The sequence below is a fragment of the Struthio camelus genome, chromosome W (genome assembly GCF_040807025.1).
Source record: "Struthio camelus isolate bStrCam1 chromosome W, bStrCam1.hap1, whole genome shotgun sequence".
Classification (NCBI taxonomy): Eukaryota; Metazoa; Chordata; class Aves; order Struthioniformes; family Struthionidae; genus Struthio; species Struthio camelus.
Genome location: NC_090981.1, coordinates 34,294,296 through 34,309,160, shown reverse-complemented (window position 1 = coordinate 34,309,160; position 14,865 = coordinate 34,294,296). Strand labels below are relative to the sequence as shown.

The following is a 14,865-nucleotide window of genomic DNA, read 5'->3' as shown; positions in this document are numbered from 1 at the left end:
ACAGCCAGAGGAAACTGAAAATGTCATACTACCATCCTGACTGAGACACTTCCCAAATATTCAACGGTTTCCAAGTTAAGGAATTTGTTAGTTAATCAAATAACTATTAGAATTTGTATTAAACAGTTATGGGACAAGATGCAATGTTATAAGTACTTATTAGTCATGACCCTACTGGGGTCCTTGAAACAGACCATCATCAATTCACTTTTCTCCCAGGTGGCTGAATTGCTGTTAAACACACAGAAAGTCAGGTTGAAGTGTAAGGGATTGAGGTCAAATTAAGCCTTTGCTAAAAGCCTCACAAAGATAAGATCTCCAGTGTATAACAGAGGTACAGTTATCGGTAAATAATTTTGTTGAATTCTGAGTAATCGTTCTGTTGCAGAAGGCCTAGAATACCTTGCACCTTCCTATAGCCTGCTAGAACATAGGTCTCACCACTAAAAAGCAGCCAGTCATGCACTGAAGTAACGAGACAAAACTGAACACACAAAAAATTCAACTATTAAAGAAACTTCATTCTCATAGTCACCTTTTTTCTGTAGTTACATTAATTGTTAATAGCAGTATTAAATCAGCTGAAAGTTTAGTTCTGTGGATTACTCATAAAACAGCTGTTAAGAATGCTTAAACTTCCATAGAACACAAAAATGTAATCTGTTTTGAAAAAAAAGTATAAATGAAAGCAAAAGTGAGGGTAAAGACTGAAGAGAAATGGCAATCCTGATGAAATTATGAATACAACTTCAGAACAATCTGAGACTATTGTGACGCATAAAACTGACCAGCAATGACAATGTTTTTGAGAGTTCATATTTAGCTGCCTTTTTAAAATACTGTAAAACAAAGTTAATGTTCGCCCATAATAAAAGCTCTGCTATATAACAGTGAATGAATGAACCACTTACTTCCTTAAAACTTAGAAATAAAAGCATTTCCCACTGATGGCCTTTTTTTTTGTTACGCCACCAAATAGAACTGGTGCAATACAAAAATACCAAAGGTAATTCAACTGTTGGAAAGCATATCTGATTTGTCGTGTCACACAATTTTATAAAAGCTATTCAGTTGGAAGGCAATAAATGAGTGTTCAAGTGATTTACACACTTTGGGATCACAATTTTTTACACTACGTATTATTTTAAAAAACATATATATGCTGTATACTATTATGTTTATTCTCTGTGGTATAATAAAATCATAAATCTATCTGATGAAAAATGGATTGTATTCCAACTGCATTACTGTAGCACATAGAGCTGCTCTTATCATACCACTTATAAAGATCAATGGTAACTTGAAAATGATTTCATTCCATACTACCTCTAATATATTAGCAATAAAAATACTCTTTTTAATTCAAAAGTCACATCAGCTGCTGTCCATCTTCTTTCAAACTCCTCTCCATTTCTGAAACTGACATATTACAGAAGCAAAATATCACCTAGTAACCACAGGGCTACTTTCTGATTTTCTTGTGAAAATCTGTTGAAAAACTAGCTTAAGTGTCAGTTCAGCAAAAACACAAAGTTCTTCCTGACATGCGTAGCTGTGCTACCACACCCTAATCCAATCTCTTGCTCTCCTTGGATAAAATACCCTTTGCATCTTACAAAACTTACAGCTGAATGCCCTTCTATTTGTAGGACTACTAAAATTAAGATAGACGCTTACAGCCTTCTTACAAATATATAAAGATCTCTGTTCCTCGTACTAATGCACTTCAAAATGTTATTAATTGGTGTCAATATCCTGTTAAAAGGAGTAAAAAGCTAGCCTCTCTTTCCACAAGTTTTCTCAACCAGCAGCATGCATTTTACACACATTAAAAACAAAGAAAAACATAGAAATTAACAAGCATCCCAAAGACTCATCTCAATAACTATCATCCTAATTCTCAGACTGGCTCTGCCTAACAATGACAAAATCAGTTTTAGCTGGTAGCTGAAAAGGTAATAACATCTAGTTTACACATCTGCCAAAAAAGCTGATGCTGTTTTTTCCTAGATTTGTAACACCATAGCAACTCAAAACTCAAATACCTATAACTCTATGATGACATCAGCTAAAATATTCAAAGTACGCATCAACATTTCACTGATGCCAACAGCTGGGGTAACGCAGTATGAAATTGCACTACGTAGGGGTCTAAAACAGCATACTTCACAGATATTTGCTATTATTGCAACCCTAGGATTATTACTGTCACAAGCAGGCATTTGTAAACGCTAAGTTTTTACAAGAAAATTGTTCAGAAAGTGGGATATGAATAATACAAATAAAAAGCCTGGAAAATCTCTCAGTTTGGCACAAGCAACGAAGTAGCAAATCAGAGATCGCTTAAATCAGATTTCAGCAAGCTATAGTAAAGGTTTATTTCCAATCTTCAGAAAGCTGTTTGGCAGCAGTGGTCAAAGACTTCTCGTAAGTGTGGCCTTCATTAAAATTACACAATGTTAAATTAGAAGTCATCAAAAGCATTCTTTGAAATCATACATTGGTATGACATGCACCGCTATCCAAAAGCAAATTTTTTCAATATGTTATACAAAAAATGCTACTTGTTACATCTCTGAATAAACAGACTTTTTCCAGCAGCAGTTATTCTATTTGCTTAAGAGCACTTTCACAGATGAAAGTGCTACTATACAGGTACTGAAGAGTTCAACCACAAAACACCCCAACCACTTTTCAAAGTGGAAAGAATGCATAGAACATTGGATGATTTTTCTTCAATCATACAAAAATTTCAGAATCAACAAAGAATTTATTCAGTACTCCAGTGTTTCTAAAGCACTGATTTTTTGTGAACCAATATGTAACAAAGTAGACAATTAAATATATCACAAAACAAATTCTAGCTAGAAAGTCTTCTATTACAGTACAAATATTTCAACTGAAAAGTAAAATAATGGATTATTTAACAAAGAATACATTTATTAACTTACTCTCTTTTTCTACTTTCATTAGAAATGTTTAAAGAACACTATGGGTTCAAAATATGCTTTTTTGTAAACTCCTGAACCTCTTTTAGTGAATAAAACTTCTAACTCATAGCTGTACGAAATACAACTGCCATACATAATTTCTTCTTTCTCTATCTCACTTACTACAATAATTCCTAAGATAAAGATGATTCAACTGTTAAAAATACCATACAGAGAAAGACTATAGCATGCAAAATTATATGGCACCAAAAATGTGTTAAATGCGTAAATGGTTATGGTGAAATTACTACTGAAATAATTATCAGACTTTTAACCTATAACCACAGAAGAAAAAAGACAACTGTGTTTTATTCTAAACATAAGACCTTCACTAATATTTTGGATACAAAGAAAACACTGTTTACCTAGAAGAATTCTTCTTTATTTTTTCATCAATATCACTAAGGATTTGTTGAAACTCCAACTCTCCAGGGAGAACATTTAACAAACAGTCTAAATTAGAAGAATCAAGAGAATATTCTCCTCCCCACTCCATTTTCAGAACCTGTAAAATACATTTGGAAAAATGGTTAAGTAATGAAAAAAACACAGACTATAAGCACCAAAATATACAATATTTTGCTCCTCTGCAATACTTGGATTACTAAGCAAAACATATTTGTAAGGAACTATAAAATCAGTGTTGAATAATGACTCTTCCTTCTGAACAGAGTTCTACAGAGAGATACCTGTATAATAAATACAGAGATACATTTGAAGATATCTTGCATTTTTGGCACAAGAAATGAGTTATTTTCCCCTCAGTAAGAGTAGTAAGTTTCTTCATTATATATATATTTTTAAGAATTAAAAAGAAAATTCTTGCTACTATAATAGAAAACTCTAAAAAGAAACAACAAAAACTGTGTGTTAGTAGATAAATTCATTTTCTATCTGCATACAATTTTTCTCCATGGAATAACAGCTTTCTGGAATTTAAGCACACCATTGCATGTAAGTAGAGCTTACAAAAAAATCCAGACCAAAATCCTGTAAGGTACCAGAAAAAGAGAGAGAGAATCATGAAAATATTTTACCTTTTCTGAGATATGCTCAACAAATACTTTGTCAAAACGCAGGCCAAATTCACTGTCCTACTCAAACTAAATAAGAAGCTACATCTCAGGAGTCTTTATAACAGAAGAAAACTGTTAGCAGTAATTTAATTCTGCTTTCATTTTCCTGTAGAGAAAGAATGAAATCTATTTTACAGCCAATGATGACTTGGTACCGAGGTTAAACAAAAGTTACATAAAAATGGCAACTTCTCAATAACAGTACATTTAATGTCCAGCTAGTAGCATTTGTTAATACTATTTATGTTGCAGGAGCAATCTGAGGCACAAATATAACAATTTGGATGCACATAATTTTTGGACAATAAAATATATCTCATTTACAGTACTGAATTAAGAAATACACTATTTTACTCACAGGCAACATTATTTTATGAAGTAAGTACAATGTTGGTCAACCATGATTATTTCAGCTTTTCAGACTATAAGCCATCATAGAAATGACAAACTGCATACGCAATTTTCCATACTAGGAAATCTTGAGTAATTATAGCATTAGTTTTATTTATACTGCGGGCCAAACCTAAGGTATGAAAAAAAACTTCACCTAGTTACAACATTGGGTTTTTTTGTGAATACTGACTCATCACATTTGCACTAATAAATCTGCTTGCTGGCACCAGTAGGCCTCCCTGAAAAACAGCACATGACTGTCTGGAGTCAGTGTTCAAATGCAAATCTATCAATTAAGACTGTTATTTTTTCCTCAGATTTTGCAACTTCCTATTTAAAATCAAAATCTCTAAAGGACTTAAATTCTTAATGGAGGAAAAAGGTGCTAAGCGGTCATATGCATCCTCAGTAGCAGCGGAACGAATAACACTTTTAAACCCCAGTTGCTGGCAGATAATCTTTCTTCTCCAATGAAATCCCTCTTTAGTCACATTTTTGGGAATTTACCCAGAGGCACTACTAGAAGAATGGTCTGAGGGTTTCTAACTGAACAGTCAAGACACACTCTCTAAAAGAACATCAGATTAAGATGCAAAGTCAAGATAACAGCGTTGCCTGAATATGAGTGCAGATCTACAAGCAGCAGAACTGCAGATTTCTTTAGCAGAAGCATCACTACTGACATTGTCTTAGCACTTAAAAAAAAAAAAAGAGTTACAGCCTCAGGGTGCTGCAGAGCCACAGTTAGCAGCACCACACTAAGAACTATTTTGTGGATATATCATTTTCTTAAACTCTCAGAAGCTACAGAATATCCATTTCCAAATAATAATCCAAAGACTTTTCAGCAGTTTGGAATGCAGCTGAAACTCAGGCACCCTTCTGGTTAAAAGGTTTGGATGTAAACCATACACATCATGTACCACATTGAGGCAAGATCCGTCTTTGAACATAAGACTCAAAGTATCTTAACAGATGTTACTGCAATTAAAGGCACTGTAATTAAAAGCAGAAGTAAAAAGCGCTCTCCCAAATGCTGAAATACTTCATTCAGTCACTCTGGCAAAAAGACAGTACGCCCGCTCGGGGAGATTCTATAACCAATGGAAAAAGACTAAAAAGAGCTTTAAGGAACCTTGAGATAAAAGGAGTAACGAAAATACAGTTCACTAATATATGATATTATTTATGTTCAGGCATGGTCACACAAAGCACACCATTAAGAAATCACACTCTTAAGAAATATCTCAGATACCTTAATGCAATACCTGTAAGTCAAACCCATCTTTTATTCATCTACGCTTGTAGAACAGTCAATGATTGGTATAAAATGTACTGCATAATAGATACATGTAACGCAAAAAAAATGCAGCACTGAATGATTCAGTTTTTCATAAAATAGCTCTGCAATCAAAATTCATTATATACACATATACCCCTACGTCTTTTCCTTATAGGATAGCCCCAAAACTCTTGTGTTCCACACAAAGATACCAGTACAGTTTACAGGCCACTTACTGTTTAACAAATTCATCGTATGAAAAAATCATCTTGTAAACATGACAGCTTAGTTTTTATGTATGCGTCCCTGTAAGACTTCTATGTCATACTTGCTCAGTTCACTTGTCAAAACAAGGTAATTATTTCCTTCAGTCTTGGCTTATCAGGGGAAATGCAACATTTGATTATTCAATTGTAAAATATTGTTTTAAATGGTCAATAGTAACTCCTTCATACAAAAATCTAAATATTTCTCTCCTACAGGACTACCATATGGAGAAGCAAAAATCAAAAATGTTTCAGAAGCAAACAGTAAGCAGATCAAAATATAAACTAATTCAGATACGGCAGAAATCCTTCAGCTATTTATGTAATCAGTGTCAGGGCCCTGAGCGCACTAACAGCCTTTAATGGCCCTGACCAGTCTCCCCCGGGACCCCCACCCCCACCTCTACCCAGGGGTCCAGGGCCTCCACTTCAGGACTTCAGGTCAGCCCCGGGCCTCGAGCTCCTGCTTGAGGTACGTGGGAGGAGCACCGGGCTCCAGCTCCGCTCTGCCACAGCCATGCCTTGGCCCGGCGCCATGGCCCTGCCCGGACACGGCGGCGGGGCTGTGTCTGACCCTCATTCCCCTCACTGGCCTGATCCGACTTGCTGGCTTGTGCTCCCAGCTGGACCTCAGCCCTGCCCTACCACCGCAGGGCTGCCTGCTGCTCTGGGCACTGCGCTGAACCAGGCTGGCGCCCCGGGGCCACCCTGCTCAGCCCGGGGACCCCCGCGGCTCCCAGCCCCAGGCACCAGCTAGTCCTTGCTGCTCTCCGACAAGCAGTAGGAAGCAGCCCTCCTCTCATGGCAAAAATTAAATTTTGTGTCTTCATGTTTTTCTTCTTTGTAATGATATGAGGGAAGATTTTCAAACTCCAAACTCTTCCAAAGTATTCTAGACAGTAATAACCCATTGCTTCTCAAAGGAGTTTGATTTGACAATTGTTATTATGCTGCATCAATAGTATCGTTTCATCACGTTTCTATTTGCTATTACAGGGAAATGTCATATGTTCCGAGATAACCCACCTGAGAGACAATCGGTCTTAGAAACCTGCTTCACATGTAACTCCTAAAGTATCCCTACCCGTAACAGGTGAAGTTCTTTTCCAAATACACTAGAGGACCATTTGTCACCACTAAAATGACGTAACTGTCAATCTTTTTGGTGGCTACTCAAAAAACTTAAGCTATGCACAATGCAGCTTAAAAAATAATTTTCAGGTAGGTATTTTAACCCACAGTATTAATGCAACTTTACTGTAACAACTCCCCACGCATAACACGTCTAACACCAAGAACCAATTTTTGTCAAAAGCAATTAGGTCCATTTGAAGAAACGTCATGGAACATTCAAGTTGATATAACAGTCACATATTTCTTGTTCTTTTAACTCATACAGCGTTTATCACCTAAGAACACTTTTTCTCTTTTTTTAAATGGTTTTCTTTTTCCATGTCAAGCAAAAGGAAGCAATCTTTATAGACGTCTTTATAGACGTTCTCTATAAATGATAATTAGTTCAAATTTAATGTTTCTTCATTCTTCTGCAAAAATTTCATAACCATTATTGTTGTGAAATCCTTCCATTACAAACATACATGGAAATTCCGCAGGACTTCTAAGACTAGGTAATATTATGCTTATATTTATTATGCTTATATTTACTACAGTAAACATTCATTTTTAGACATGTGGCTTGTAAAAGCTGAGTCATCCTAAAACTTGAGTAGTTTTTTTGTATGAATACTTCTATTGTCATACATATACACATATACATGTTCACATGTATAAATAACTATATTTACAGTCTCATAACATCCTGTAAAAATGCAGCTATATAGATACCTCACATTTTTTGACATAAAAAATTTTATTTGTAAATATAAATTAAGAGCACAGCAGTATTTCGTTACATTGGGTAAAACATTACTAGGCCATGTTTACAGCATACAATCCATTTCAGCCTTTCTAGTAACTCTGTAAATGTTGATAGACTTATTATCAAAGAATACGCAATATTGTTATTCATTTATTTCCTTATGGCACTTCAGCCAGTTAAGACTCTTATTTTGACTTCAGTGGGCTTCAGATATCACAGGACAGCGTCAATCACAGAGAATGTAAGGCAAATTTTGTATTATAGCGACGCAAAACAAAGCTGGGGAAAAAAAAACCCATCTAAATACAGTTTTAAAATTATGGTTGCCTAGAGTTTCCTCTGAATCAATCGCCCAAGTCTCATGGAAAATTAATTAGCAGGGTCCTTAGGCCCTTTTGAAAAAAATTATAGTACATACGTATTCAAGAAAATCATTGAAGAATTGAAGCAGTAAGTTTAAAGTTAGGCACAGTTGTTCATAATGTATGATTACACTCTGTTAAACTTCCAACTAATCTTTGAACTTTGGTAGCCTTTCAAATGCCCCTGTATACATTCATGCAAACTCTAAGTAAACCAAGAAGGCTTAGTTCATATACCATTTCATACAGTGTAGATCAAAAGAGTGATTGGCCCACTGTCTTTCAGCACTATAGCATCTAGTTGAGCAAACAGCTGTTGTTCTTCAGAAAGAAGAAAAAACAATTGATTTTTCAATGAAATGCAGAGGTAGGCTTTCAAACATACACTAGTGGGCATGAAAATAACCTAAAGTTATAGAAACCTACACATAACCTAAATAGAATACTAGCACTTCTAAATATTGGCAGATATTTAATGGAATCAACAATTTATGGACTGTCACATTAAATGAATTATGTATACTTCAGTAAGAGGTCTAGATTCCCAGTATGTCTAACCTGTCAAGGCCAGAACGTGAGGTGATATATTATATATATATATATATATATATATATATCTCCAAGCAGGTTGAAAATTAACAATTAACAATCTTAAATAAATTAATCCCAAATAATTTAAACATAAATGGTTTGACATAGATAGCAGGGAATGAAATATCAAGTTTTTGCTGGATAGCTCAAGAGTAAGATAAAGGGTCTGTTATGAGGTATTTTATATAAAGCGACAACTTCAATTTGGTTATTAGCTTCCTGAGTCACTGAGGAAACAATTTTTTGATTGTATTGTTACTCCTGTTATTCACCACAATAAGCATATACTATATGGATAAACCACTTCAGTGTTGATAAAAAAAGGTAGACTGCTGTTATTATATTCAAATCACTCATTTTTAAATCTGGAGTTCTATAAGCTGCATCACATGAGTTTACAATTCCACAATTAAAAGTCTTTAAAAAGTCACTGAACATTTCAACAAGAAGACACGACCTTTCCTTTTATTAATTTCTTTCAGTTAATGCCAATGCACTATTGTAGCTCTTGTTTAACACAACAAACTTATTTCCAAATACTTAAAATAGTACCTTTAATATATTTCAAAATAACTATATTTTGAATTTAAACAATAACATGCACATGTAAAATGCTAAAAAAATGGGTATTACCTAATACAATTATTTATTTAGCAAGCTGCTCTTCACATATACTATTATTTCATACTTCAGCACAGAACGCTCTGTATTAGCACAGTCAAAGCCCCATGGCAATCAAGTTTTCCGGACTGTTATTTTAAAACCAATCTAACTATTTGAAAACTGATTTTAGCATTGTATGACTTTTTCTTGTAGAGATCTCATTCCACCTCCATTCAAGACAATAAAAGGAAATTATTAACATTAACATTATTTTAAAAAAAGAGGATGTCAATGTACCTGTGATTTGAAAACAGGGATGTTTCAGAATGCAGATGTTTATGTAGAGAGAATTAGTGAAATCATTGAAGCACTTACTGTGATATCGCTTCTTTATATTACAGGAGATCTCTTTTTATTGTACTGGCATCCTTGTGAAAATAAAGGAGATAAGAGAATTGACTGCAAGGTTTTTCATCACTCAGCTTACACTTCCAAACTATCATCTTAACAACGATTGCCTTTATCTATCTTTAGTTGCACAACTGTTATGAGCCGCTTTAAAGCACAGATGATGTCATCTGCAATCACACAGCAGGCAGCAACAGAGACAGCAGTGGCTTGAAATAATACAATTCAATGTGAAATTTCTACTGTTCTGGACACCACATCATCTGAATATTTAAAGTTTTATTGGAAAGTGCATGGTACTTGCACAGGAAGTACATTTAAAAATCATAATTTCTAAAGCTCTACTCTGACATAGTAAAAGCTTTTTACCCAAATTCCTGCAGTAAAATTCATTTCAAAATTGTATCACTTTTTAAAATAAAGACTGCTATAATAAAAGGATGTAGTTAAAATTTCCATCTATAGAAGAACATAACCCTTTTTTTGGTTCTGTTTATAGTCAGGTTCTGCGTACAGGCAAGTGTAGAAGATCTCAATTTAAATTTTGGCTAGATGCATTTTTCTCCCCTTACTTCCCATTTGATTTTCATATGCAGCTTTTACAAAAGTAATAACATATAGTTCTATTAAAAAAACATTTAATGTATACTAAAAATACAGTCTTAATGAGGATAGTATTTACATAATACTTTGTATGCTGCAAATAACTTTGAAATAAGCTTTATTAAAAATATCTAGTAATGTTCCTCATCCAGACTTTCTTGCTTTACTGTTACCATAAATTTATATTTAAATGTTAGTTTTCAATTTATCAGTTATTATTCACAATACATATACCACTTTTTCCTTTGTAATTTTTCTATACTGAGATTTTCTCAGTATAAATTTATAACCACATTGGACACATTTTCCCCCTAAATTCTGCCACTATAAAAGAAGGCAAATGAGGGAGACGGTATAACATACAGGATATGCTATTATTTTTAATATTTGTTGTTTCTTCAAATTATGTTGCTTAGTCCTGTTTTCCTGACATCTGTACACGAAAGAATTTAAAATGTAGATCCTGAGTCCTCGTTACTGCTTCTTCCCCATTCTCTCAGTCACACAAAGTGAAATGCTGAGAGTATAAAGCAAAGGAATCAGTACTCCTTTTTTAGATTTCCTGCTCCTTGGGACTGGTAAGAAACATTCAAAGACAAGGAGAAAATTCTCATTTGCATAAACTTAATCAAACACTATCGGTCAAAGGCAGTGACTTCAAAAGAGGAACATGCCATCTGGATTTGCAAAGAAACTGCTGAGGACTTATTTCAGAAGAAAGGAATAAAGCATAACATAATTTCATAACCTTAAGGAAAGAAGAAATGACCATTTTCCGAGTAACTCTTGAGTATCATTGACCTGAAAAACCGGTCTAAATCATCTTTATCTCTCAGCTAGTTGCCCTGTAGCTGGAATCTCACACTGGGCAACATCTAATATTCAAAATTTACAAACAAGACATTCACAGACAGGAAGGCCACAAACATTAAGCAGCCAAAGTGAAAAAAGTCAGTTATTTTTCCCATCTTCTTATCAGCCCTTACAGTGAATAAAACCATAAATGTGGAAACAACTGTTTGTATACAGGGGTGCCTTTTTGTTTTCTTTTTCTGGTTTTCTTTAGGAGAGAGAAGAGAAAGATGTAAGATGCCTCTTCTCAAATAATTCTCTTTTGTCTCTGCAGTTCTAAGGATATTTAATAATTGAAAACATCGATAAATGTAGTGCAACACTTTCTTCTTTAGGTATGATTTAAGGTCCTACCAAAAAAAAAAAAAGTCAATAATCCACGTTTCTACCACGGCCACACACACACAAACACAGAGCATAAAAAATGCACATACCTTAAAATTTTTGCATGTATATGCTTTTATCCTCTTCTGCCACTGTCACCCATTAAGACTACATCGATTAATCTCATTGTCAAATGGGTAAGCTTTATTAATGACGGATGTTTAAAAAATTATTTTCCATCACAAATTAATTATTAATTAGTAGAGTAAACTAATCACCAATGCATAGACAAGACATTCTTAGAAGCCTAGTTACAAATACCTTCTTTATATATTTTCTCATCATCTTTTTTTTGATTAATGGTATTTGCCAAGAAAATACATGATATCTAGAATACTAATTTCAAAACAGCATATGGTATTTCATTTATTTTCTACAGCTACAGCTGGGGATCATAAGTATTGAGCAAATTTTGCATACTAGTATGTTCAGGAAGGTGTCTGAGATCAGCAATAACTTTCCCCAGAAGGACTGCATGGCATTGTTTTTTTTCTTATGGACAAGAATATAAGAAATCTCCTGTGTGAGACTACTGGTGCATCCACTGAAGAACTCTCTTTCCAGTGGTGGCAACAGGAGATGGTATTTAGAGAGAATATGCGAGTTTTCTCACCTCTTGTGATATAGTAGATACATACAATGAGGAGACAATACGTTACAAACCCCCAAATCCCACTCAGAACTGTGCTCTCAAGAACACCTACTGCAGCCTTCCTATCTTTCCTGTCTTTAATGTCTAAACCTACACAGATTTATAAGCACTGTAGTGAAGGAACTGATCTTGTAACACACTGCTAAAGAACCTAACATATACCATTTCCAAGTAAAAATCTCGCAAATACATAGTAGATACGTATATACTAGCCTATAAAAGCCTTTTCTTTCCTTGTTTGTTGGAAAATCCTCCACCCTAACATAATACCCTTTCAGGACAATGCATTTTAAAGCAAAATAAATGTCAATGTTTCAGGTCTTATAGTTCAGTAAATCAGATACAGAGTTGTTAGAATTTAACAGAAAATAACCTTCCAATGAAACTGTTATATTTAAAAAGAAATACAAACAAGTCTGTGACCATAGCTTTTAAAAGGTAGGCTGCATTTCAGTCTCTACACTCCTGAACGTTCTGTTTTTGCCAGTACTTCTCAACTTAATGCTGAGAGTCTGAAAAATGACAATTTTAAAAAAATGAAATGCAGAAACTCTCCATAGAGACCTCTCTTAGGTGTGTCCAAGTTTATAGTCACAATCTCAAGGCTTGTTTAGTGGTATAGATGTTACAGATTTTTTCCCCCAAATATTATTAAAGCTTCTTACTAAATTCCATGCAGGGTCATATGAAAAGTTTTACTGACATCTGGGTACAACATGTCCACCAAATTCCCTTTTCTAACATATATTTTTTTTAATTCTTCCAATTCTTAAATCAAAAGTTTGAATCAATATTTGCTGGCATAACTCAACTTTTCATGCCATTTTCCCTAATGCTTAACATAACAATAATGTTCATTAAAAATTCTCATATAATAAAAATTATCATTAAGAAACAAAGTCACATACTGTTTCTTCAAATTCATATTTACCTATGATTTTCAACTTCAAAAGCACCTTAAAGCTTCTGTTTCTCTTTCCTTTAAAAAACAAAATAAAACAAAATACAAAGTAATGACACTCTCCTTTCTTTTCTCACGTATACTGGAGTATATATGCTGAAGTATACATGATCTAGTCTATGTTATATATTTTCAAGCTTGCAAGATAAAGTCTTGTTTGAAAAAAATTCAGCTGCTTGCTTATTCCATACTTCAGGTCTAGGAACGGCAGGCACATCAGTCCCTGTAGCTTCTTGGTCAGTTTCTCATCCAAATCTTCAAAGCAATCAATAGATCAAATCAGATTTATGTTAAAGATGTAATTTTCATCTTTGATTTCGTGAGAAACCCACACTGTCCTTTTCAAAATATATCATCTCACCAAATTCCCCATGAAGCCCAGGAAGGACAAGACATATTTTGGCCGAGAATATTTGGTTACGTAACAAACTGTAAGAGGCCAGCAGACAAAGGATAATGGACTATGGTTGCCATGGCATAAAAGAGAGAAAGACATGGGAGGGTCACAGCTTGGCCCTGCAGTCATTATAGATATCTCATCAGGAGAAACTAAGGTTATAGATGTTTCTATGCTGGACATCTGAATAGTGAAAGTATTCCCTGTGAAGGAGATGTATTTTGGGTGCAGTATTTATATGGGAAGATGTAAAAACAAAGACAAATTGGATAAACAATAACTTGTTTAGATGACGAAACAGTAAGCTTAGGAAGAGCTCAGATGTTTTCTCAAAGTGTATAAGTCACGAAAAATAAAAACTCAATAATAATAAATAAAAAACTCGTAATAAACAAACAAAATAGTCCTGTATTACAAATTGTTTTTTTCACATGATTTCATAAAAATAGCTAACCATGTTACGTTCATGTTCCAGCCACACCAATTCAAACAGCTGACTAGAAGAAAGGGGCGTGAGGGGACAGGATGGACGTACAGTTCTTAACAGACCTATAAATTCAGTTTAAGACATTACTGTGGTTTTGTACAGACTGTGCTGTATAATAGAGTAGTACAAAAAATTGTCTTAAGCATTTCCAAGCCTAAGTGAGCAAACTTTCCACTTCTTATTTTGAGATACATTTATGAAGAGAAAAGTCTATTTCTGTTTGAAAACACATTACAGGAAAAGTCAGTCCCCTGGCTTTGCCAAAGTAGCACAATAAAGGCAGAAAGTGCACAACTATTTTGATAATCTTAGCCTGCCATAAGTTATGAAAAATTAGATAGTAAGAACTGAAGAGGAGGTGGCCAAAAAAGATTATATGTGGATCTTAAAGGGTACTTGCTATCTCTCAAAACATCCAAAGCTATCCCTTCTGTCTTGGAATAACTGCTATATCATCCCACGATTGCTTTTGAATGTCAAGATTTTTTTTTTTTTATAGACAACTATGTATTCTTATCAAACATAACTGAAATCACTCTTTAAAGAAGAAAGACAATATGCCAATTCCATATGCCACTTATCATGGCTTAACAGACCATAGACCACACTTTGACAGCTATTAACCTACTTGTTTAATCCAGTTTGAGCAAAGAGGGCAGGCAGTACGTCACCTCCAAAA

The 14,865-nt window shown here is 34.3% G+C and overlaps 1 protein-coding gene across 19 annotated transcripts in view; it reads right to left on the bottom strand.

Moving 5' to 3' along the window:
- LOC138064345 (uncharacterized protein KIAA0825-like) overlaps positions 1 to 14,865 on the bottom strand; it is a 262,588-nt gene that overhangs the window by 224,550 nt on the left and 23,173 nt on the right. For 12 of the 19 annotated variants that reach the window (XM_068926410.1, XM_068926400.1, XM_068926418.1 and 9 more), the window contains one exon: positions 3,356 to 3,495. The exons of 2 other annotated variants lie outside the window; for them this stretch is intronic. In XM_068926410.1, coding sequence (XP_068782511.1) covers positions 3,356 to 3,486 — 131 coding nt within the window. In that variant the 5' untranslated portion in view covers positions 3,487 to 3,495. Of the gene's footprint in view, positions 1 to 3,355; positions 3,496 to 4,027; positions 4,173 to 9,817; positions 9,871 to 14,865 lie in introns of those variants that run through there. 5 more of the 19 variants (XM_068926406.1, XM_068926405.1, XM_068926403.1 and 2 more) reach the window with 2 other exon arrangements.